The sequence below is a fragment of the Micropterus salmoides genome, unplaced genomic scaffold, assembly GCF_014851395.1.
Source record: "Micropterus salmoides isolate LMB-PRFRI ecotype aquatic unplaced genomic scaffold, ASM1485139v1 Ms_hic_scaffold_1, whole genome shotgun sequence".
Lineage (NCBI taxonomy): Eukaryota > Metazoa > Chordata > Actinopteri > Centrarchiformes > Centrarchidae > Micropterus > Micropterus salmoides.
The window spans coordinates 36,057,305-36,083,210 of record NW_024040040.1 but is presented as its reverse complement, the minus strand read 5'-3'; the positions used below and the strand labels follow the sequence as shown (position 1 = coordinate 36,083,210).

The window sequence follows — 25,906 nt, the reverse complement described above, 5'->3', positions numbered from 1 at the left end:
CTCTGACAGCGCCTCTGTTTATCTTCCGGCGCTCTGTTTAGACTCTCTCGGTAAACACTGGAGCTGCTAATGGAAGGAAGGCCTTTGGGGTTTTATGCTCCAAACTCGTTATGATTAAAGTGTCCCTCTTTATCTCCACTGGAGCTAATTAAAGACAAATCTGCTTGGGTAACACAAACAATGCGACGCAATTTACGCACAGAAACCGCAACTCGCTGCGCTGGAGGTCAACGGCAGGAATAGCCCTATATATACAAATACCAGCGGTGGTGGTTGATGGTTTGCTGAGGATACCGGGTCTATTTTTCCCGCGAAGACATAAATCATGGAGTAGATTGCACAGCAAGACTGACCACAGAATTTCGGTCCTATAAATGAGCCGAGGAGGGCCAATCTACCCGGAGAGAGGATGTGAAACAATAAATTACTGCGACAGAATACATACCTCATCAGTTTTTCTAACCCACAGTGGAGATGAGGGAGCAAGTTCATGATCCATTATTAAATGTGCGTAATGGTGTGTCTATCTAGTGTCCTTCAGTGATGTATGTGGGTCAACTGTGAGCTCCGGGTGTCTTCAACATAACGTCCAATGTTAAAAACAACAAAACATATATTTTAAGAAGAGCAGGAGGCCTAATTCATGCGTCATTAAAAAAAAAAGCATATGCTTATAAATGTACATTAGTTTGTTATATGAGATTCTTCCCATCGACCCTCACTTCAACCTTGCTTGCCAGACACCTGTTCACTCATTATTCAATCTGGCAAAGTGCGATTTTCATAATGTTCTAACAAAGCATCTCACAAACACGCAATTACGCACAAACAATCACTGATAAAATAAATAATTTCAAGTAGCTTACCTAGATTAACGAAGCTCATCACCATATCTGCGTCATTTAGAAAGGCAGTTTCTTGATATGTGGCCAGAAGAGGATTCTGGGTCGTCCGCATGGTCTGATATCGGTCCAGCATGCTTTCCACTTGGCTTTTCTCCTCGCTAGATATGGTGTTGTACAAGTCCAACATGAAAAGTGGAGCGGAGTTGTACTTCCCGTGTGACAGATGCGGTCTCGGTCTGTGCGGCAGCCCGAGGATGGACAGGATCTCCTTCTGCATCTCCCGCTTCTCGTGCGTCCGCAGCCGCCGGTGGATGAAACCCGGGTGCACTTCGTTGTTTCCATCCAGTGAATAATTACTCCCCGCGACCAGGAACGTGCAGTAATAAGCGCTCCACCACAATCCGACCAAGGCGAGCCAGCAGCTGGTCATGGTGTTGTCCCGCGGTGTTCTCCGGAGTCCCAAGTGTGTCTGGCTTGGAGCTTCAGTTGCCTATCCAAATGTAAAATGCGCGTAATGGTAACCAAAGTCCGTCCGAGCGCGTTGTTATCTGTCACAGCCGCAGATCAAAAGCGAGAAAAGACTCGTGTATCAAGCCATTTGAAATACTTTCTAAAGAGAAATGCGCAAAATAGTGTTGGTCCTGCTTTCATTTCTGATTCCAGTAGCGCGCTGTGCTGCTTCAGGATAAAGTGCATGTGAAACTTTATTCTGAGCGCTCCGGTAAGTCGGTCAGAAGACACAGTTTGAAACTAAGTTCACCAATAAAAGAATAACAAGTCCCCTGAAAGAAGCCATTTTGCTTAAGCAGATATGTTTACTCTCCAAAATATAAGATTTCCCAATGTTACGCACTTACAAAAGCCGCACTTTAACAGTTGAAGTAGTCTCAGTGTCGGCCATGTACTCCTAAAGGCTGTGTATGAGAGTCTAACAGGAATCCGCAGGTTGCAGTCCATAATATGCCTGCGCGCGCGTGTACGAACGTGGGTGCGTCTGTGTGTGTGTGTGTGTTATGAAACCGCCCACTCCGTGCGCACTCAGCCAGAGGTGGAGCTCTTCAGCTACAAGGACAAGTCTAACATCATATTTCCATATTTTGTTCGCTGCATAATAACAGCCCGTCTATTCTAATGAAAACATCGACCTTGCATTTGCTCATGATGTTCCTGTTAAATTAGTGTACAGTCTCTGTAATATGACTTCACCATGAGCTTAGTTATTGATCATTTTGTTTAACTTTTGTATGTTATTAGTATTGGGGGTATAACGTCAGGTCGGCCAGCTGCATTTTAGTTTAGTGCAGCAGGCTTTTGCAGAGTAGCGTATGTTCCTAAAGTGTAGTTGTTTGGATAGTTGCGCTTTACATCTTCAATAATTTGCTCGTCGAATCTGAACATGTCGGCACTTTCATGAAACTGTCAAATCTGCTAAAATGAAGCATGGCCTACATCTTTACACTTCCAGAATCAAGGTGTGTGTCTACTCCGTGCAGGCAGAGTAAATGTTGCCCAGTTGAGGCACGACCCCTGACGATGGAGTGGGAAACAGCAAGCAATGAGGCACAGAGCCTACAGAGGAGAGAAGTGGTCTGATCTCCTTTAAACACGATGGAAATAAACGGTCTTAAGTATTCCTAGTAATTGTATAACTTTTAAACATTTCAAATGAAAACCAGATGCATGATGGGGCTGCACCGTCAAGCCACCGCCCTTGTTAAAAGTGAACAAGTCGCACCAAATACTAAAATGCCTGTTGCAAAATGCCATGCTATACTGCAGGTCTATAATCATATAAATAGCTAGAAAGAAAATAATAGCTATGCAAGCTGAATAGGTCTCAAAAACATTCATGTGAACAGATAAAGAATTCTTCACAAATCCCTATTTCCTTCTCTTCCTCCCATCATTCCTTTCACCCTAACCTGTGTTATGTCTTCATGGTCCTCTCAGACTGTGATGGCCCTGGTGATAAGGCCCAAAGGTGTCTATATCTCTGTCTCTCTGCTACTGCTGCTGCCAGAGCCTATCTTATCTGCATGTGAAGAGTGAGAACCTGCATCAAAGCTGCACATACCACCACCAACACACACACAAACACACACACACACTCTCATACAGCTACGTAAAACTGTCAGATTTTTAATTTACATAAGTCTTTTTACAACATGTCAAAAAAGACTATGCTGGCGTTTTTGCACGCTACTGCCCCTTCATTAAAACTTTTGTAGACTTTTATTTAATATTACTGACAACCATTATGAGGGGCACACCATACCAGATGAGATTTTAAAATGTTTCTCCTGTCTACCAAGCAGAAATCCTGTCAATACAGTAAAAAAATAACATGACTTAAAACGTGTTTAAGATAAAAAAAATATAATAAAAATCATGTGTGTGAGCAGACACCAACTGATCAAACTCTAAAATAACAAAACCAGGGCTGAAGACACCATGCAGGGCTAACGGAGAACCGGTGCTCTCAAGAAGGTCATTTATCAGAGATTTTATTGTTTGTTTTTCTTGGACTCAAAATTCCCTAAAGGACAGCTTATTCCTGTTTTGTAACACAGATTTAGTGGTTAATGCGAGTTTGAGAAACAAATAAAAACCCTCTTCTTCCTTGGTGCTTTCCAGTGCTACTGTGACAATCCCGAGATAAACAAGCTGCACACTGTAGGCTGACAATGATTGACAAAAGCACTTAAATACTTCTATATGTCCTTAACATTTTGCTTGACATTAAGCAACCGTGTGTGTGTATCCCTGGAGGCAGAACAGGTGATGTGTATGTGTGTGTGTGTATGCTGGGTGAACTGGAAGCAGAGGGAGGAGGAGGAAACATTAAACAGAGGTTCTGTGTCCTGTCATCACACTGTCTAGACAGGACACCTCCTAGACCTAATGAGGTCTTTGTCTGTCTGCATCTATCTCTTTTAGTCACACACACACACACATACACACACATCTTGGTTTTAGTTCAATCTTCAGTCTTCCTGCGAGACATTTTTATTAAAGAGCATTAAAAAGGTCACGAAAGAGTTCACACAGAGAGAATCTTATGTGTGTTATGTGCTAACACACACACGCCTCCCCAGCACGCAAAATGAAGGGGAAGTGTGCTCCAAAACCATAGGAATGCTTACACCTGGCACATATCTAACTAGAAATGCTGAATCTTCTGCAATAATTATAGTATATTTCTATGGTTACTAGGTCTCACACACACACACACGTACGCGACACATGTCTTATCCCAGTAATCAACTGTTTTTCACTCTAAGTCAAAGGAACAATGGCGAGCTGCTGCAGGTTTTGTGCTTTTGATGCCTTTTTAGTCTTTTGTGTTGGATTACTTTTGTGGTCACAGCGCCTCCTTATAGCCCTGCATCACCCAGCACGTAAAGATAACTCAGTGATTCTCCTCAATGATTTGCTTTGGAGAAAATAAAGTCTATTATAGGTGCAAGACCATATCTTTAAACAACATGAATACTTATGAATAAAAAAATCTGAGTAATAGGCTGATACTCAAATGAGCAATTACAGTGTTTAATCAACTTGGGTTAAACCTGGTTTTGGTGAAGACATAGATAGATGTGTGTCTGTCTTTTGCATCAGGAAAATTAAAGGGATAGTTTGGGTTTTTAAAATGTTTTTAAAGTGGGACTGTATTAGGTAAATCCATTCTCCGTGTATCAGCTGCAGTTGAAGGTGTTCAGCGCGTCATCAGTTTTGGTGAAGCAGAGTTGTACTGGTACAGAAGCTAAGCAATGTACTGATGTGGATAGGGTCAGCTGTAAAACATTAAATAAGGCCCACCGAAAATAGTTCAAGTGTACTAAGTGTGCTATGTGATTAATATTTTCAGTGCTTTACCTTGCCGTCAGACAGACATTTCCTTTAAAACTAAATCTTCTTAACCGTAGAACTACTGAAAAATGTAACTTGGCTGCTCATTGTTTTACACTGCTTAAGATCAGCTGTTTGGTTTAGAAAGTGCTTCAATTTTCAAAAGATTTAAAAGATAAAACGTGCTTGTGTTTTTCAGGGCTGTTCAAACAAAGACATGTCCTGGTCACCATTTAGACTTAGACCATGTTCCTTTGAATGATGTTGGGCTTAGACAGCTGTGACTAGGTGCATTGAATCTAGACATCAACACTCGAAGTGCAACATTGAGACAACTCTGCATTTGCAGTGATCACTTTCCTGAAGATTATAAAAAACACAGATAATAAGACAGACAGAAGGTATACCCTGGTCTCCACAGGGGACAGCACTTCACCGTTGCTCATTTAAAAATGTATTGTATTTGTTGTCTCTTCCAAAAACCCCTGAAAGTCTGACCCAAAAATCTCCAATGGCATAGTATAAAAAGTAGTCCTAAATGAAATGGCTGTCTGACAGCACAGTAAAGAGCTGAAAATATTCTAAATATAGCGTACAGTTGAACGGCTATCTTTTAGGTGGCTATAACATGCTTTGCTGTTGACCCTGACAACGGCAGTACATTGCTGAGCTTCTGTGTGGGTACAACTCTCTGCTTCTCCAAACTGGAGGCACGCAAACCGCCATCTACTGCAGGTAATACACTGACTATGGATAAGTACCTCATACAGTCCCACTTCAAAAATCCAGAGCTGCCCCTTTAATGTCCTCGTCTATACTGAATATGAAGCTTCCTTCCCTCCCAACCATTAAAGCTAGTGGACTGACAGTTGGGAGGAAAATGATACTGTACAACAATTGCAAATCCTGGCCTTAAATTAAACCTTAGACTAACTTCACCTTTGTCTTTCTGGTATTTTAGATGGTATTTCACCAAAAACTCTGATGGTTGCTCACAATTACAACCTTTACCCAATCGAAATAATAATATTTAAATGTAAAAATACAACAGGGTGAAAGAATGAACCATTTTAGCACAACCTGATTGCAGAATGAAGGCTTTGCAGTTGCATTACTTTAAAAAGCCTGTCACTAATAACTAATTTCTGAATTTTAGGAAGTGATGCTTGGCTAGCTAGCTAATATCATTGGTTAGGTAATGAGCTGGCATTCTCATAATCGAAAATTGGATGCATCAAACATTATTTAAAACACAAATTGATCAGGTTTGTTCAGTATGGTTGAAGGGGCAGAGTTCTACTGCATGTTGTTTTCAGTCTGTGGTCTTAAAGCAGTGAACCTCAAACATGGATACAGCAAGATGTGTTAGATCACCTGAAGATCACACTTCACAAAGGCCTCTGCAAACTAAATTGCTAGGAGAATTCTCCTCCTCTTCCTGCTCCGGCAGTGAACCTGGTAGCCCCGTTGACAGCTTCTGATTGGATGACAGGAATTCCATGGTCGATCTCATACTGCATGGCCTGGACACAGAAAGACAGATTAAACCAATTAAAATGACTTTGTTTTGCATATCAGAAAGGTTTTAGTTCATGAACTCAACATGGTGGAAACTTGAGAGGGCAAATATCATGAACAGATTAAACTTCAGAGAAAAAACTGAAAGACCCAAAAGAATCCTGCACAATGTTGCTAAATGCATTCACTTCATTTCATTTACAAGTGAACGACATTGTGTGCAAAGTTTTGGTTCTTTCACAGCCGTTTTAACTGACACAGCTGTCTATAAAACTTTATGGTGTACAAGACCTTTTTAGCAATTGTTACCAACTTAAATAAACAGAAATTGAAAAAACAACAACAACAACAAAAAAAACAGTTTGGGTTACCAACACAGTATGTGACAATATACCACAAACCACAAATGATCTTTCATGCAGAAAACGCTTTATGGACTAAAACACTGCATTGTGGATTTTGGATTCTGTTGTATGCACGTCATATGAATGTGACATGTTGGTATTACAGGTGAGTTATGACAGTGTAAAGCTCCTGCATCAGGTGTACCTGTGTGAAGGAGAGAGCGTCGTAGCAGCTGTGCATGGCAGAGGAGCGATCGGCCCGCAGACACTGCTGAGGGAAGGAGCTGATTTGCTCTGCTAACTCCAGCGCTGCCTGTAAAGCTGTGGATGCAACGTGAAGTCAGTCCAACACAGTGATACAAGTGAACATTATGCATACACTACAAAATGTGGCCATTTATAACATAGGAAATGCATGTGTTAATAACCCTTTCTCTTATTACAAAAACCAAAATCACCAGCCCTTTCACACTGCATTCCCCTGCTGCTATGTCTCTGTGAGATTTACCCATGCCACTCTGCCTCCTCGCCCACATGAAAGCACGGGACCACATCCAGATCAGTCCTATGGAAAAAACTACGCCTCGTGATGCCACGCTTTGATGCCCTGTGTGTGTATATTTGTCGGTGAGCTGCTACTTCTTCACTTCCCTCTGATGTTAAACCCGCGCTAAGTGATCATCCCTCAGAGAGGCCAATTAGGCCGAGGTTTGACTGTGGGAAGAGGAACTTCCTAAAAGAATTAAGCTAGTCTTCTTCTAAGGAGAGGGGGGAGGGAATCAGAGATTCACACATGGAAAGGCTTTTTTGGGATTTAAGGATACGGGAGTGTTCATGCATTAATATAATACAGGAAATACCATGTTGAAATGCGTGCATAGCTAAATCCTCAGACTGCTATTGAATGAGTGAGGAGAGGACAGTGCTAATATTGAGTTATGGCATCAGCGTGATGTTGGAGCCAAATAAAGAAAACAGATTCACTGGAACAAATTTAGATTATATATGATTTTGTCTGATCTTAACTACAAGACAGTTTCTTAAAAACTATGTTTCCTGAATGAAAATGGGCCACAGGCCTGTTTCTCTGTGGTATCTTCACAGTGAATAACGATTTTCACTCCCCCTAACAGACGACTTCCAGCCTCCCACATATCTGGTCTTCACATCTATACCATTTGCCATCAAATGTCCTACAATACTAACTACAGTATACTGTAAACACAACATTAACATCATGAATTTTCAGTTTCCTTCAACTCCAACTTGTCAACATGTTTTGGTTTGTGAGTAGCAAAATTATATTTTATTCCAGCAGGATCTACAAGGGCAGTGTTTTAGCCCGATGACTGCATCATTTTTAAATGATTTAACTTGTGTTTTCACACTGGTCGATTTATATGAAAACATAAAAATAGCCCTTTCTTTTCCAATTCAAACATAAAAGTAAACAAGCCTAAGAATCTGACGAAGCAATGCCAATTTTTAATACCAGGCATTTTTTAATGCTCGATGGACACATTTTGGTCGGTATTTGTGATGTATTGAAGTGTGATACTCAACCCTATCAATGACAAACTGATAAACACAGAATCTATACAAACTCCAATACCTTGGCCATCAGGAACAATTCTGTTAGCCAGTCCATAGGCAAGAGCCTCCTGTGCGCTGATTGGCCGGCCGGTCAGTATCAGGTCCAGGGCTCGTGACAGACCAATGAGACGCGGGAGCCGCACTGTACCTCCGTCAATCAGGGGAACTCCTGAAAGAAAGTCAGATGTTCAGTATAAAATATGTCTCTGTGCCAACTTATACGACTGTGATACAACATGCATTTATACTTTTTTATCCTAAAAGGGCCTCAAATGATTGGTTTATCTATTAATCAATTAGTCTATCGAGAAAGGACTAGAAGACTAGACTTTTTTTAAAGTCTAGTCTAACAGATAAATAGATCAGAGGGAAATTGACAGATTAATTGATAATTGAAATAATTGTTACTTACAGCCATGTCTTACAGATTACAGACTGATTGAAAATATCTCCACCTTCCTGCTGCACTGTTACTCTAACACATCTGGAAATTCCTGTGCCAGTGAATTTTTTTTTCCAGAATAAGGGGAGGGTCTTCTAATATTACCTTGCGGTGTGAAAACAGCCAAAGAAACACTTAAAAAATACATAATATACCGCTGGCATTAATCTGGGTTACAGCTGTCAGGGGAAAACAGTTTTGAAACAATTTTACTCCTTAACTGTTTTCTTTTTGTCAGTATGTGAACACTCAAACTCCTCCATACTCTCAGTCTCACTGGACGCATTTGCATTATTACTGAGTCTACCGGAGAGAAACAGGGATAAGAGGGAAGGGAGGGAGAGAGAGAGAGAGAGACAAGAGGAGAGAGGGAACACTGCAAGGTACAGTAAGCATCTGGAATCTGTCCTAATTTCTAAAGAGCACCAGCTGCAACTGGCATACTTTCTACCGTTGAGCGCTCCCAAGTTCCACGCCACAATCCCGACTCCCTAATTCCTCCAAGTCGCTGATTCTATTTGACTGCCCCTTATTGAGAGCACATGTGTCGGACATGTTTTCATAACCCCAAATCATCATGCTAGCTTTCTGATTTTTTTCTCCCCCTTCTCTCATTCTGTAGGGAGCTGTGGAAATACTGGTATTCGATTCATACTCAGCAAGCTACTCTCTCCTTCATGTCGTTCAAATAAATTAAATTGGAATACATGGAATACCAGTGTGACCAATCCAGGGGCCTGGTTTGGGTTCAGACAGTCAGCACATATGGCGCTCTGACAGGCAGAAGACTGTGATTAGGTGGGGGGAGGGAGGGTGTTACACTGTCTGCAAATACTAGATTTCACTCAATTTTTCAGTCAGCCCCAATTACAGGAATATATTCTACTGAAATGTAAATTACAGACTTTACGTCTGAGCACCCTGAGCCGATGAAATGCAACATAAATGATGCCTGAATTCCTTTTGCTTTAATTATATGAATAGCACAGATCCTTGAAGCGCAGGTGTGTTTCTAGGTGTGTGTGAGGTTCAAGGTCTTTTCTATATTGACTCTCAGACAACAACTGAGAGTGTTTCAGCCAAGGTTTCGCTTTGTGGAGCTTTGTTATGTACCACATTTAACTACACACACTTACATGTAAGGGCATTCCTGTACAAGTATTTCTGTACAGCCGGCACACATACCATTCTATAGTCCACTGGTTCCCAACTTTTAATGTCTGATATACACGCACAGCCCTATCAGATGAACTGACCGATCAGCACCAACCATCGTGTTCCAGATGTGTTCATTTAAATTGATTTTAAACTCACAGTTAACACGATCCATAATATAAAAGTGGATGTATTAATAAAAAAAATACAAATCAACTGTCAATGTTTATGTCAGTCTGGTCAAATTTGGAGGCTGGACCCTGTAATAATTTATCCATTACTTTGAGCTATTTCTAACATTTATCCAGTACTTTCAAGGATTTCTACCATTTATCCTGTACTTTTAGCTATTGCTACCATTTATCCTGTACTTTTAGCCATGACTACCATTTATCCAGTACTTTTAGCAAAATATTTTTACCATTTATCCAGTACTTTTAGCTATTACTACCATTAACCAGTAATTTGTATTACTACCATTTATCCAGTACTTTTAACTATTTCAACTATGTTTTACTTTCAGCTTATTATTTCAAGCATTTTTCCCATTGTTTGTAGCAATTTAAACTACCCTGCTTGCTTGCTAAGACTCTCTATCACAACGCCTATGCTGTGTCTAAATTAATTTTATGTAGTATACTGTGTACACTATGTACTTACTTGCGTAGGTTTTTTTTGAAGGTGAGAAGTATCCTGCGTTCCACACTCAACTTTCTGACTGTTATCAGTACACCATCTGTGCACTGCATTTTGCCACAACTGTCAGTGTGAACACACAATAGCTCTCAAAATAGCTAATGTTCAGGCGTTGTAGCTGACTCAATATTAGATTTTTTTTATTCTTAAATTTAAAAGTTATTGAGCTACTCTACAGTATTTCCATATACCCTCTGGTAGCTGCAGAAGTACCCTCTGTGGTACATGGTTAGGAAAAAGCTCTAGTCCTCAGTGACATAAGATCGATTTGTGCAAAGAGCTTCTCTATTTCGTGTCCAGAACCATCGGTTTTGATTACAGCAAAAGACAGAAAGAAGAAGAGAAAGAAATGACAGAGAGCCAGGATGCTAGCTAGAAAACAGTGAGAGGCATGCAGCGGTAAGAAGAGGTAGAGGAAGACAGTGCCTGACTCTAAGAAGGACAGATAAAGAGCCAGGTTGACCTCCGGTCTGTCTTTGGTGCTGCTGTTGGCACCATCGCTATCAGCAACCGGAAGAATCTCCCTTCTTATCCACTGCACTCGTCTCCAGCACCTCCAACCCTCACTCTCCTCTCTCTGTCTGATAGTCCCGTCTCTGATGTATCCTGTTTGTGGGAATTTACACAGACCTGCGCTTTGTCCCACATGAATGGGAGCGGAGAGGTTGGGAGCACCTCCTTGAAGTAGTTTTAACTCAAAAGGAATGTTTGGCTTGAAAGACGGTTGGTTGATGGCTGGGGCGGAGAGCGGTGGCCTCTGATCCCTTTTTCCAAGTTTCATAGAGGAAAATGCTTGACAGTGATCCTGACACAAGATAATGAGTCAGTGTCTGCAAAACAAAAGTGTGGATTTGTAATCACTGGTCTTTAAATATGAGCTGATCGTTTGGAAAAGAGCACTTGTTCAAAGCAGATAAGCCCATTGTCAAGACACATGCCTTTGGTGTGGTACCATTGGTAGAAGGCAATGTAGATATGGAAGAAACCAATTTTAATACTGTAATGCTGGAATCAGCAAATCAGTTACAGAGTCTGAAGTCGTTGTAGCGTTCACACTACGTGACTGATTGGTGACAGGGGGTCACACACTACACAAGCTGATGATGACTCTGTCACTCGACGCCGGTTTCCAAACCACTTTTTGCCAAGAACTCACACGTGAAATGTGAAATGGGAAATGATGAGAATCTACACATGAAACAGCTGTTGTTTATATTATAAAGATACCAACTATAAAGACAAAGAATATGGGGAAAGAATGGATTAGCACACGCAGGTAGCAGGGATTGTCTGAGCTACAGAGAGAGCTGGAGGTGAGTAACAAGTGTTTTGCGGTGAAAAGTAGCTGCCTGCTCTCATTGGCTGGATGTGGATGTCAAGTCGGCCGACTCTTCCAGATATTTGGCATGCTAGATATCTGGCAGACGTCGGCGATGTGTCAGAAATGTGTCGGGGATCACAGCCCGATGGTCACCGAGCTCGCTGGCAAATTGGGCTTAAAATCGCGTAGTGTGAACTAGGCTTTATATGAGACAGAATACAGTGCAGATGAATTATAGTGCATTAAGCCAATTTGGGCCACATATGAACACTGGAGTGCTTTAGACATAGTTCCTGAAAAGAAACTGGCAAAAACAACCAAAGTCAGCGTTTTGTTACTAGCACGGCAGTGTTACAGTATGAAAACATACAGTCCCCATTTTCAATACGTTAGCGTATACACTGCCCCAGTTTTTCACCTGGTGGTGCTATCAGAGTTTAGCCTAACGTTAGTAGCTCTGACTGGCTGTTTGTAGGAGCTGGGGAAGTTTAGGAGTAGGAGCAGCTTTGGAAAGCAACAGGTACTATGCATTGTGGTTGTAGTAGGTTTTCTACCTACCTCTAGCAAAAGGCAACACCACAGCCCTTTTTCTCTGTTTTTTCTGCTTAAAAAAAATATTCGCCTCTTTCTACTGCATAGACAGCCCAGTTTTATGAGAAGACCATCTTTCCAGTGGTGAAAAATCCCTTTAACAAGGTTAGACATGAGTCAGCAAAGCCTGTTGTTTAATAACTACATATAAGAGGTGGTTGTCTCCCTGCATCATAGGGCCATCACAACTTATCTGAATGACGTTTAGGAGACGTCTGGAGGAAAGAAAAAAACCTTGTATTTTATCTAATTTCTCCAGTGTTGGATATAATGTGTTGGCCTGTGATAACAGAACAGCGCAGCTCTTCCCGAATCGTATCTGAGTCATCACAGACTGTTACATTTAGAAATTTAGGCTTCTGGGTTTTCAGATCCTCAATCAGCATTTGCTGAAAAGACCATTTAACTGGATTTCAGTAAATATTTTCAGCACAATTTATTTGGAATAATATTTGAACAATTTCTAAAGAAATTCTTTACAAATGTAGTACAAAATGTAGATACCAAATTCTTAACTGCTGTAACTTGTACTGATGTTTCAGAATGTCGACTAATGATGCAGGTGCTTTCGGATGGGCTGTTACAGTTAACTACATTGCAAACTGACTTTTTCAAAACCTAAACTATGGATTTTTTATATTTTAGCAGTTGTTCCCTTAACTGTGCTAAAATGGTAACAAAAGCATACAAATTTATGAATTTATAAAGAGGTCACTAGGTACAGTTTTCCCGTAAACAGCAAATGTCGCAGATCACATGTGTTTGCATCTGTACATATTTTTGCTATATTATTATAAGTAACCACATTTCCTTTAAATTTGCAAGCATCTATTCAGTATGTAAAAATCAAACCAGGCAGTAGTTATTTAAGAAAGAAAAACAGAGCTGGGTTCAAACCCACTTGTCAGGTAGTTTTCACACTGCTGAAACGTCCGAATCTCCACCAGCTGAAAGACAGCTGCTCTGTAGCTAACCTCTGAACTCCATGTGCACTAGGGCAACCACAACAGAAGTGATCATTTTTGTACCTTGTATTGGTACCAAGTCCTACAGGAGGAGACCACACTCCGCGGGACATCGCTTCCACCATCTATAGCTGCTAATAACCTGAGAACAGAGTGTGAAACATGACACACTCAGGTGTCCTGGTTAGCTGATGGTGCTGCTGGTATTCTCACCACATCAAAGTAAAACACACTACAATGGCCTCCCATGAGGGTAATGCGATTAGGTTTGATGTGGATTAACGATTTCCGGACAACACCAAACTAAATGGACAGAGGAAAAAGAGCAGGCCTTCAATCGGAGGCTCACTTTGAAATACTCATTGGGAATCAAGGAAAATAGCTCCCATTGGGCTTGTGTATTCTTTAGTTTACAGAGCATCATTATGAGAGCCTGCCAAGGTTACAAAAAGGGCCTTAAACCATGAAAATGCACATGTAGCACCTCATGAGAAAGAACAACATCACATTTAAAAATGATCATATCATATCAGGAAGCCGATGTGCCCCAAAGTCACTAAATTTGAGGTATAAAGTTTAAAATGATTAAAATTTTTGGACACGAGTTGTCATGATTTGTTTTAGATTAATATGAAGCTAATGGTAATGCAAATCCAAAATGATGCCCATATTTTGCCTTCAATTTATCCACTTAAGTGCCTGCACAGAACTGGTCTGTCCATTCACTCTTTATGGAAAAGTTTCAAAAGCAGTGCTGGTTTTTAGGCGAGATGATGTAATCACCGAGCTATGTTACTCAGTTTCAAACTCACTGAGCGGGTGTTTGAGTTGGCCGATGTTATGTCAGCTTTGGACTGAGGTTTGACTTTGATTCAACGTGTGGCTTCTTCTTCTTTGGCGCTCTTCATCTGTCTTTTGTCCAGGTATAAGACAGGACTTTAAAAATGGGAAGAAGAAAGAGGGAGGAGACACCAGCATGACTGGATTGTGTGTGTTTGAGGGGGGTCTCCATTTAGCGGTCTCTATTTCAAAACAGGAAAAAATCAGAGTACTATCCTAATAATCCTGAGCAACCTCCATGCTTTCCTGATTTAGCCTCACCATTTAAAGAAAAATCCTTGAATGAAGTATTACTGAACTATTTTAAGTTTCCTTTTCCGGTGCCAATTTTTTTTTCCCTCTTTGCTTTGTGATGTTCCTCTGGGTTAAGGAACCAAAATAACATCAGGGAATTAGGTAAGCACGTTGGTTTTTCATTCAGGTCTCTCAAAATTCAACGAGCAGCAGACACTAATACCAGACTCCTGTGACGCAACCATCTCCTCCTTCTCATTTCCTCCTTGGCGGGGCAGAGGGGCCCCAGACAGGAAGCCACAGGTTCGGCAGCCAATCATGTGCCAGAAAGCTGTCAGATCCTTATGGTTGCCATTGGCCCACATCAGAGCGGTGCAGCAAGCCTCTGAGGGTTCTTCGACTCCAAAGCCACCAGGGATTCCCTCCGGCTGCTGCCATCTGTGCCCAACCCCAAAACGGTTACAGAATTCAACCATTAAAAGGAAATAATCGGTAAGAAACACAGGATCTTTAAATAAACTGTGCGTCCCACAGACCAGCGCTACTTTTGATGTAAATGGGTAGGGAAGTTCGGTTTTCAATTGTTTAATGTTGGGAAAATAAAGCAAGATTTAAACACGCTGCTGTGTCTGTTTCCAGTGTAAAGTCTGTTTTTCAAAACTTAAGGTCTTGTGAGAAATGTCTCATTCTGGAATGCAGCCCCATAAAATCTTGCAAATGTTCTTTCACCCACACCAAGATTTAAACTACATTAACTACAGGCTTGAAAATGTAAAGATGCTGGCTGTGAAGCTGAGCTTGGGTATGAAAATGCTGAAAACCAGCAGTCAGAGTAATAATCACTCTGCTAAACGCACATCTGAATGAAAAACCGCAGTGGTTTCAACTAAGCCGGGGGAAACGAATCAAATGTGTTGACAAACAAGCCTTGAAGATATGAGGCAATCAAGAGGCTGGAAATTAATTACTGGGAGGAAATGTGCAACTTAATGTGTCAAAACCGCAGTAATGCTCATTTCTGCCTCCCAAACATAGTTTTGACCTGATGGAAGAAGTATGAGTGCAGACACTAGATTAATTTCATCCCTAATGGGACACTCAGAGCTCAGACTGAGATTTTTGAATCTAGTGGAAGAAGTTTGTCAGTTTGTGTCCAGAGTTGCACTGATAACCCATCGTTAAAATTATAACCCAGGCATTTTACGTCTTCTCCTGTGTCTCCCCTTTTCTGTACCTGCACTTTCAATCCTCTTAGTTTCTGGCTGACAGACAAGATGTTGCTTGAACTTGAATGTAACACACAACAACAGCAGGTAACACACAGTGGCAAGCGTGGTCATTTCTCTAACTCAGATGTGTATAAACTGCAGAAGACATATGCAATTAGGAAAACTTCAGATTTCAAATGACTGTCTGATCGAAAAATAATTAAATGTGAATGTGAAAAAACATCTGATGCCAGTTTTCAGTACCTGACAATTTGTGATACTCAAAACAACATCTTTTGGTAAGTTAGAAAAATGGTTCAAGTGAAGTTCAATAGCCAGCCCTGGTGATGGACTAATTGAAAAATACTTTGATGTAGTTTTAGTGAAGGTTTGTTCCCCCTTTCCCCATTAACATGGAGTATTACATTGTGGTGGTTTTACATTATTAAATCATTATGTTCAGCGATCAGAATCTAGCTATCAAAATAAAGATACCATAATAGCCCTGGACAATTTTTTAATAGTGATAATAAAGCATTAAGTTCTTTGTCACGTGATGATGGGTTGACATCTACATGAGTTTACATCTACAAAAAAAGCTTCAACATTAAATGAATTTTGAAATAATTCTCTACAATAATGATGGTAAAATGGCGTGGCCTGGCACAGAAGACTTGCCACCACATAGTCTGGAAGGACGGACAGAAAGACAACGGCACTGCCAGGATGCTCTCCTGTTAAATTACAGGCCTGCGAAGATAAGCCCTGCATGTTTACACTCTAAATCTAGTACTGCCTGTAAATTATAGTACAACAGTTGTATTTATAAACGCCATGGTCGTATTTTAAACCCTCTAGCAGCATGGCTAAAGCAATGACAGCGATATGAGGGATGCTGCAACAGTCCAACACGAGCCACTTTTACATAGTGAAGCCAACTATGACTTGCTGGGATCAGGATTAGCTTAAAGTGTTTACAGCAGAAGATCCAAAGTACTACTTGTTCTTTTAAAACTATAGCCGAGTCAGCGGGCAAACCGTGCCAGTAAGCTACGAGACGCCGAGAAAGGAAAATGTTGTTTATGAGGAAATTGTGTGACATAAATAATATGTAAGCCCTGTTTGGCCCTGCAGTGGAAACCTGGCAGTCGGTTGCTTCCTCTCCTACTTATCAAGACTGCCCAGCAGACTCTGGCTGTGATGCCAAAAGGTCACGGTCACTGGTGTTATCGCACTATGACTCCATCCTCGCACACAAACAAGACGAGGCTGGGGTGATAACAGAGGACAGAGTAACAAAGTTGAAAAATAGAAACAGTGTCGGCTTCCTGGCATTAGGAGACAGATGATGTATGCTTGGATGCAAAGATAAACACACAGATACTTTCATGGACAGAGAGAAAGAGCAGCAAAACAGAGGATAAAGAGGAAGAGAGTCTGCTGAAATTAAGGCCTCTGGCTCTTCTACAACACTAGCAGAACCATTCCTATTATTACTGCCAGCATTGATAGGATTGTATTAGTATTATTAACAGTAGCGGGAAAAGAGAAACAGTACACCCATTAGATGCACTAGTATTACTAGCAGAAAAACATTAAAAAGAAGTAGTCAAAGTACTAGGGTTGGGTATCGAGAAACCATTGGATCCAGTACCAAATTTCCAAGAACCATGGATTCAAGACAAGACAAGACAATTTGGATTCTGCATTTTTCAGTTGCGCTCCCGATTGAAATGCAGTGAGCATTTTACAGTCCATAAAAGTTGCAGTTATCTGCTAGGACCTGCTACGTGGACCTAACGTCACATCATTTGTTACGCAGTACGTCAACAAAGCCTATGAGAAGATAGTACTTCTGTCTACATTACTGGACTATGGCAGCGAACGCTCAAAGGTGTGGCTTAGATTTACTTAAAAAAAAAGAATGACACAGCAAAATGCAAGACCTGCAGTAAGGAGATTTGGTGCAAGGGAGGAAGCAGCTCCACCATGACGAAGCATTTACTTCTACACGGCTTAAATCTGAAGGTGCGCACCGTGTTCAATGTGTCGCGCTCTCCCAGCTACAATGATGCCCCAAATACAGCTAACGCTAGCTAATGCTAACATCTCAAGACAGGTTCAAAACACACGAGCTGACACTCACCTTTTATATTGAAGGGAAACGATTTGTAAAAATAATTCCGATGTGTAAAAATAATTCCAATATATATTTTTCTAAGATACATGCCCCGCTAGCACAGAAACTCCTTTCACTTTAGCCATGAAGGGGAAGATGAGCAAGTAGAAGGTGAATGAATGTCACAGAGCGCCGACAAGACTTTGGGTGTAGGGGTTGGAACCAGAACAGAGATTTGTAAGTAGAATCGATAAAATTTAAACAACCCTAAAAAGTAGCTTGAGTTAGTAGCCACAGCATGAATACTGACAGAAGCTATACTACTATAATATACAACTACTAAGTAATCCAGCTACTAGTGAAGTGTTTCAAGCAGTTGTAGAAAGCTACGCAGGTGCAAAGAGCTATCACTGCTACTACTACTAGCGACAGTTGCAGGGGTAAAAAAGACGTACATTAAGAATCAGCAGTCGTTGTTGTAACTATTTTTTTTTTGTCCTAGTAGTACTGTGTAATATCTGCTGAAACACAAGCTGAGACAGTAACTGTACTAAAAATAGTAGCACTAGTAGTGGAAGAAGAGCCTCTAGCAGTAGAGGAGAAAATTTGCTTGCCTCACTGAAGCAAGCTTGTGACCTGAGGGACGCTGGTTCAATCTCTGGACCAGTAGGATAATCCCGGGGTGGAGGAAGTGAACAAGCGAGTGTTGGCACCTCCTTCATTACCACCTGAGTTGCCCTAGGCCCTAAAACCCCAACGGATCCAGTGTAGCTGCTCAGTGGCCAGCGGATCAGACTGTGGTTGTATTGGGCAGCTTCCAGGTGTGGATGTGTGTAACTGTGTCAGTGTGAGCAGTTTCTAAAAGAGGAGAGAATTCATTGATGCCCTCAGTGAAACTACCTTAAATAATAAAAGGTAAGGCAAACTTCCAGTAATGATAGTACAAGTAGCATTTTTAAACAAAGAAGTAGTAGTACTGTCCTACCGCCACTAACCACTACTAGTAGAAGAACAGTATAGCATTGTACAGTAGTAAAGACAGCAGGAGCATGAGGTGTCAGACGTACCGAACCTGCGGCAGAACACCCCCATGACGGCACTCTCTTCCACCACTCTCAGATCCGCCAGCAGAGCCAGCTCCAGCCCTCCAGCCACAGCGTAGCCGCTGACAGCTGCTATCAGCGGCTTTGACAGTTCCAAACGGGAGGGACCCTGGAGGAAACAACCGGATTAGACCGTCAAAACACGCACACAGTTAACAAGGCAGCGACACAGTTTCCTGTAGAATACATCCCACCGTATGGTATATTTGAAGCCTGTCTATATGAATATATATTTTCACTTTCCATTTCATGATTTTTGCCTCTCTTATTTCCATGGTTTATGCACTAAAAACTCTCCAGATTTTATTTTCTGAATTCTGTCTCAAACTGTCAAACAAAAGAGTAACAAATGATCCAAGTTCTGGCTGTCGCTGAACAAATGAAGTACTGTGTATTCTGCAAGAGATACAGCGCTATAATTTTCTGCACAGGAGGTCCACTCAATCCCAAAGACTTAACATGCAATCCAAACAGATTGTATATAGGCTGCAGCTTTTTTAGCTCACAGTACATCATTTATGTAATGATCCTTACTCTTTGTCAAGGAGTGAGGACTTTCTGTTAATGCTTGACACACACACACACACACACACACACACACAGACCTACACACAAACATACACAACTGTATTTATTAAGGCATTTCTCTGATTCAACATAATTCCTAAACCCAAATTTTCCCCACTATCTGCCTTCCTAAACCCTTAAAATATTCACAATCATGGCTGACCACATCTTCTGGTTTTATATGTTTGTAGAAACTTTTAGCCCTCCATTAAGATCATAAGGAAATATAGATATAGAACCCTCACTAGCACATGCACAGCGCTCACCATCGGACCGGGACCCTTGGTGACATCTTTCTCCAATTTGAGTCGGGCTTTGCGATTGGCCAGCTCTTTCAGATCATAACCAGCACAGAAATTCCCTCCTGGAGGAGACCACAAAATTACTAAGTATGGCAGCTGGAAAGTCAGAGAGGAAGGGAAAATGATGAGGATGAAAAAAAACAACAAGTTGAGCTGAAGACCGAGGGCTGCAATTTGGATAGCAGCTTGCTCTGGGTTGGCTGGCACACAAATGCTTCTCTTCTCCTACAGAGCCCGGATCCAATACATAGTCACAGATCATGTGTGCACATATGGACATACACAATATCCTCATTAATGGAAGACTAACATACTCCAACCACAGCCCCTTCCGTTGGATTCATGTGGTAATTACAACATTACCCAAGAGGCCTACAAACACTATGTCACAGGCTCAGGCAGGGACTCATAAAATCCTCCTCTGTCCTTAATGTAACAGTAATGAAAATGATTATAACGAACACATGTGCCAGCAACACCCATCAAGTGGGAGCTTTGATTACAGCTGTGGGTCAGCGCAGGGCAATTATAGAAAAACAGTGCGTCATGCTGTTTATGGGAGCAGCGACGTGATGAAGCGCACTAAAACCCTTTGTCCTTGTAGGAAAAAAAAACAAAGAGTACAAGAGCTGGTCCAGTCATGGAGGATCTTAAAGCACTTTTAGACTCTTAGAGAAGGTTTTTTTTAGTGAAAAGAGACAGGCCAAACAGACTCTTTTTAATTTGAGTGATAAACGCTTAGAAATGAGGTCTTTCTAAATAAGCAGTGCAGTTATATCAGAGATGTTGCAAGGAGAGAAGAGCAATGATTAGGAGACTTAGCTGAAGCCTTGTGGGTTCAGTTTTTTTTAGCTTTAAAAAGGGGTCATTACAACAAAATTATGAAAAGAAAACAACATTTTCCCCATGTGAACACACTGAACACACTGCAAACAGATTTCACGAGGACCATTTCTTCTGTACAAAGTTGATAATGTCGACAGTCATATAGTCACACTATAAATCTGAGATGTGGCAGGATGATAAAGCAGAAAAAAACATGACAAACAAAATTACATGTGTTTCAGTTGTTCCTCTAATTTTTGTGTTTTTTCTTGTGAATTACTGGAACATTTTAAAAGCCTCTAAAACATTTCATATAAAGAAAGCAAACAGGGGCTTTGTTTGACCTGGTCAAAATTGATAAGACGCACAGAACCACTGATGAAGCCAAAAACGTTGGGAACCACTGTTTAAGACAGGCGTGCATTTAAATGTTGGTTAAGCAGCATGGGGCCTTTTCCTGGTTCAACATGATAACAGGTCTTTTTCACCAAAGACATTTTGTCATGGTAGGAAAAGCACGGGTGTAAATAATTCAGTTAATTATGGCTGAATTCCAATTAGCTGCTTGAGTTTCAGGGTCTTGGTAGCCTACATGCTGGCTCACGGTCACACTGTCATGGCTTATTGGGACACAGAACAGAGAGTTAACGTGATTAGGAACACCTGTGCTTTTCTTATGACAAGTCAAAATGTCTGCTGTGGAAAAGACCCATGGCCTGTGCTAAAAAGCCGGATTTAATGTAGAACACACCTGACATCCAACCCCATTTAAGTTCTTTGTGATAAACTGGGACATTTTTTATGTAATGTTTCACTGCTATGAGAACCAAAAACCAAATTCCATTTGAATGGATTTCTCAAATCTTGGACAAATAAAACCAAAACTACACAGATGCCTCTCGAGGTTAGTGAGAAAATATGTTTGGGGGTCTTTTTGTTTAGTATTTTTGTAATGAGCTAATGAACCGTTTACAATTTATCACTTGATGACCAAGTGAAAAACACAAATTTGAGGACTGTAGTGAGGCTTTACAGACATTAAAAATGGCTTCATCTCAGTTCAGCTGAACACATGCCTTTAGTGACACAGCTGGGCTGACATGTAGTTTGCACCTGGCCACAGAACAGCCACAGAAATCTGAATCCCAAACACTCCAAATATGCGGCAGCATACTCAAAACCTGGAGAAAGCAATTACTCTTAATTTCACAAGCTAAAGAAAAAAAAAACATGTCGACACTGAAAAACGAGAGCTGAGAGAGTGACCACGTTGGCGCTAATTTGAACAAAATGGATTCCTTATGTTTTCAGAAACACTACATCCCAAACTACGACCTCCCTGCTTGACATCTCATAACACAGACAGACTGCTAATCACCACTGAAGGTCAGTCTTCTTGTTCAGTGGAGCAGCAATACAGTCGACCTGCTGACAGGGATGTGTGGTGGGACGATTAAAAGCACATTAGAGACATTGTGGGAATCACAGAAGAGCCACTTTTGCTGGAACGACCTACTGTGCCGCTCATTACTAACCCATTTAACACCAGCTAATTACTCTTTAACACACTGTTTTCTGTTCACAGCTGAGACTAAAGGCACTCAGCAGCCGTCATCTGGAGAGGCTCCAACCTCTAAAGTACCAAACAAAGTATATACTTGTGTCTCTGGAGGCCACAGTGCACGTTACAGCAGACAGGTTGATCCAGGTTGAAGACATTATTTCCACTGAGGGACGGAGTTCAGTCAGTATGTGTGATGATTGTTTTTAGAGGTATTAGGAGCTGTGGCATGATTCTGGCTTTGGGCAGCTGACATAGTGCAGGCCACATCGCAGGTGTGTCTGTTTTTTTTCTGTTTGTGCACAAGTCTGGTCACCTCGGCAGTTCGGCTAGATCTCAGGACTCCAAGGAGCAAAGGCTGGAAAAAAGATGCTGAGGAGGAAGGTGATGGAGAGAGGGAAGGTCGAGGGCTGAGGAGAGTAAGAAATGAAGGGCTGAGGAAGAGAAGGTGGAGTAAAACAAACAAACAAAATTTCAGTGACTACCCCATGACTTTGCATAACCACATCAGACCGATTCTACGACCTGCAATGTTCTCCCTTTCTGGTTTGCAAATATTTTTCAGCTCAGATTAATAATAAAAAAAGAGTCTGCTTTCCTTAACCTTGAAGTTAAGAAAAAAAACATTCTGGCATGCTTATATAAAAATCACCCTTTTGTAAAAGTGCCTTAAATTCTCTAATTTGCCAAGACAATGCCTCCAAATTAGTGGTCGACAGGTATGGGTTTTCAGTGGCTGATGTTGATTTATAATGGTAACATCAAAACAAAGTCATGTATCATTCCATTACTCCGTGCAGAGTACAATCTAATATACATCGTTATCTTATAATAAGTAATATGTTGTTTTAGATGGAAATTATGTTAATTAATGAAAAAGAAAAATCGATTGGGTTATGCTGTAGATATCAGAGTGTGGTAGGGTTTGTCAGAAGTGACGTCATTCAGCAGCATTAATCTCTACAGTATAACAATATAAATTTAACACAAGCCACAATGGTAACTGAGGAAATTTAGAGCTCCAAACTAACTTTTACACCACCTTCCCAAAACTCACAAGGGGGAGCACTAACACTGTTCCACAGCAGCCACACTGACAAGGCTGCCTGCAGACTTGTTTTATATATCAGCCTCGTGAGCACAGGCACTGGCCGATACCGATTATCTCAAAATGTCAGATATCAGCCGATTAAATTTGAGTTTTTCCTACAGTGCAATGTTGCCAAGCAACCTGTGGAGACTCCAGGAAGTTACCGCCCGACCAAGAAATAGTCGGGCACATATATCCCCCATAAAACCACAATGTGTTGTTTTACACTGCGGCGTGTACAGATTAGACAAACAAGATATAACACGTTACTTAGTGAGGATTAAAGGTGCTGGTAGACAGATTTTGTTACTTGAGCACAGAGCTGGGCTAACTGGCATCACTCTTCTCATCTAACTCTCCGCAAGAAAGCAAATAAGCGTCCTTCCCACTGGCATCCTTAACTATTTCTTTAAGGTGTAATGCTCTCAGAGTCTTATGATATTCCAAAATATTCCATCCCCAGTTGTGTAGCTGAAATGTTAAAAAAAGAGCTGCAGATAACTGGAGGAAACACCTAGAGGGAAATGACTGATGCTGAGGACGACAGGATGGCCTGTAACCAGAGACAAAATCCCTCAATATCAATTAAACAAGGCTCACACTCCATGTCTGTCTCCTACAGTGCTCTTACCTTTCCCGTGCAGGACAGCCACGTTCAGGTCTTTGTCACTGTCGAAGGCCTCCAGCTCTTTGAGCAGACGCCTCGCCGTCTCCTGGTTCACCGCATTACGCACCTCAGGGCGGTTTATCGCCACGGTAACCACGGACCCCCTGCGCTCTGTGACCACAGTCTGTCCCGCAGCTAATGACAGAGAATGATAAAGATGCACAGACAGAAACCAATATGGACCGAAACACTTAGAAAGAGGCCAACCCAGAGGCATTAAGTTTAAACTCCACAGTAAGAGGGATGGAGAAGGAATGTAAATCCTTTTATGTGGACAGACTTGGTCATAGAAACAGCGAAACAATGAAAGAAGATGGCCTGGGCTGAGGTGAGGGCCTTAGCTCTCGCTCTGTCTCAGTGTGTGTTTATTGAAGTGTGCGCGCCAGTGATTGTGGCTTGAGGTTGCAGCAGGCAGTTGACCTGACATTGTTGGGGTCATCCCAGAGAATCCAGCTGTCACCCGCAGCCAGAGGCAACTGCATCCCAGAGAGAACGGCAAAGGAAAACAAAGCTACTGGATGCATTAACCTCGCTCACACCAGCTATTCTGAGGAGAAAGGACTGGTAAACAAAACCCAGTGAAGTGAGGCCTGGCAGGATGGAGGAAGAAAAAGGCAATTTGTCTTAGGCCGTCCTCTCTGCTCTGCTGCACCTCAAACTAATTATCACAGAGTGCAGCGTGTGCACAGGACTGGAACCACCTTTTAACTTTGTAGTGTTGTTTTCCATTTTATTTCACAGTTACATTTTCGGAGTTAAGCTCTGAGTCGGAGCAGAATGAAGTGAGCCAGCAGGGCAACGAAAACTAAACATTAGGATCACATTTTAGAAGTACAGCTGCTTCTGAGAAGGGGTTCTGTCTATGACTGACTATGTTGATTTATTAAGTTTATGTTCTGCTTTACCTATATTTATTAGACAAAATGAATCAATTATCCATAACCAAAATGATAGGAGCAGCCTAAGAAGCATTGGCCTCTTTGGAGGCAGTCTTAACAGGACAAATACAAGTAGGACTTTAACCACTGATATTGGCTGCATACCACTCAGGTTTACCACTTTCAGGGCCTTGGGACTGTGCATTCTGGCTCAATGGCGAGCCTTCCTGTATTACTTAATGGAACTGAGCCCTCTTTTAAGATGAATAATTACATCTGTGCTTGTTCTCTTGTGACTTGAGTGAAAAATGTCTGATGCCACACAATGAGTAAAACTTAACAAAATGCGGGTTTAATTTGAAGTTGTGTAAATGTGTATTGGCTACTTTGGTGAGCTTTGTCTCTTTCTTGCGTTCTGTGTCGACTCTAAGTGATCATGTGACTTGTGCTATCTTGCTTACAACACCTATAGCTCTCAGGTGTGTAACGTTACAGTCTGTGCTGCCATTGTTGCGGCCTCTGCTGCCCCCTACAGTCTTTATTAAGTTACTGACTGACTGCTGCCACACATACCTGGTCCAGTGTCTTCACCTCCCGTTGCAGTGCTGTAGCATTTTACTGGCCACAAACTCGCCTTTATCGACTGTCCATATGGTTTAACGTTACTTCGACAGTTAGCCCCTAAAATTGGTCTCAGTGTCCAAAAAAGTTTAAGCGCCATTGTTAACACTCACTCATGAACAACCTAACGTTAGCTCTAAGTTACCTTAACTCATAAAACAATAGACAAAGTAAGTTAGCGCTTCCAAATTTAAATATTCCAGTGTCTGAAAGCATAAACTTGCATTACAAAATGTACCCCGCTAGCTAACGTCAACCTTCATAAGGCTGAGCAACACTTTCATACTTCCCACTGCAACAAATAAAGAACAAGGTTCTGGGACATTTACTGCTGCATTGCAGTGGTAAAAACAACCACCGTGCAGCAGAGGGCGACTTTCAGCCACTCTGGAGATCTACTGTTTCCTCTGCAATGCAACGTGGCTCCGTGGTCATGCAAATGACGAAAGCAAACCCCAGAAAAGATTTTCATTCATTTTTTTAATAAAAGATTTCTCTTTTGTGTCTTTTTTACACATTTTAAGGCATCATGCACAAAAAATAAGCCGTACTAGAGGCGTTATGCTTACCCC

The 25,906-nt window shown here is 41.4% G+C and overlaps 2 protein-coding genes across 3 annotated transcripts in view; both read right to left on the bottom strand.

Annotated features, from left to right (window-relative positions):
* The window catches only part of bmp6 (bone morphogenetic protein 6), a 63,303-nt gene extending 61,517 nt beyond the window's left edge, over positions 1 to 1,786 (bottom strand). The window contains exon 1 of the mRNA XM_038725734.1: positions 867 to 1,786. Coding sequence (XP_038581662.1) covers positions 867 to 1,275 — 409 coding nt within the window. The 5' untranslated portion in view covers positions 1,276 to 1,786. The remainder of the gene's footprint in view (positions 1 to 866) is intronic.
* zgc:101569 (uncharacterized protein LOC449822 homolog) overlaps positions 1 to 25,645 on the bottom strand; it is a 30,749-nt gene extending 5,104 nt beyond the window's left edge. The window contains exons 1-7 of one of the 2 annotated variants that reach the window (XM_038725758.1): positions 25,287 to 25,645; positions 23,800 to 23,970; positions 19,657 to 19,754; positions 18,788 to 18,932; positions 8,169 to 8,318; positions 6,762 to 6,877; positions 6,069 to 6,217 (exon numbers count right to left, since the gene is read on the bottom strand). In XM_038725758.1, coding sequence (XP_038581686.1) covers positions 6,110 to 6,217; positions 6,762 to 6,877; positions 8,169 to 8,318; positions 18,788 to 18,932; positions 19,657 to 19,754; positions 23,800 to 23,970; positions 25,287 to 25,434 — 936 coding nt within the window. In that variant the 5' untranslated portion in view covers positions 25,435 to 25,645 and the 3' untranslated portion in view covers positions 6,069 to 6,109. Of the gene's footprint in view, positions 1 to 2,967; positions 6,218 to 6,761; positions 6,878 to 8,168; positions 8,319 to 18,787; positions 18,933 to 19,656; positions 19,755 to 23,799; positions 23,971 to 25,286 lie in introns of those variants that run through there. The other variant, XM_038725748.1, reaches the window with a different exon arrangement.
* Between the last annotated feature and the right edge of the window lie 261 nt (positions 25,646 to 25,906).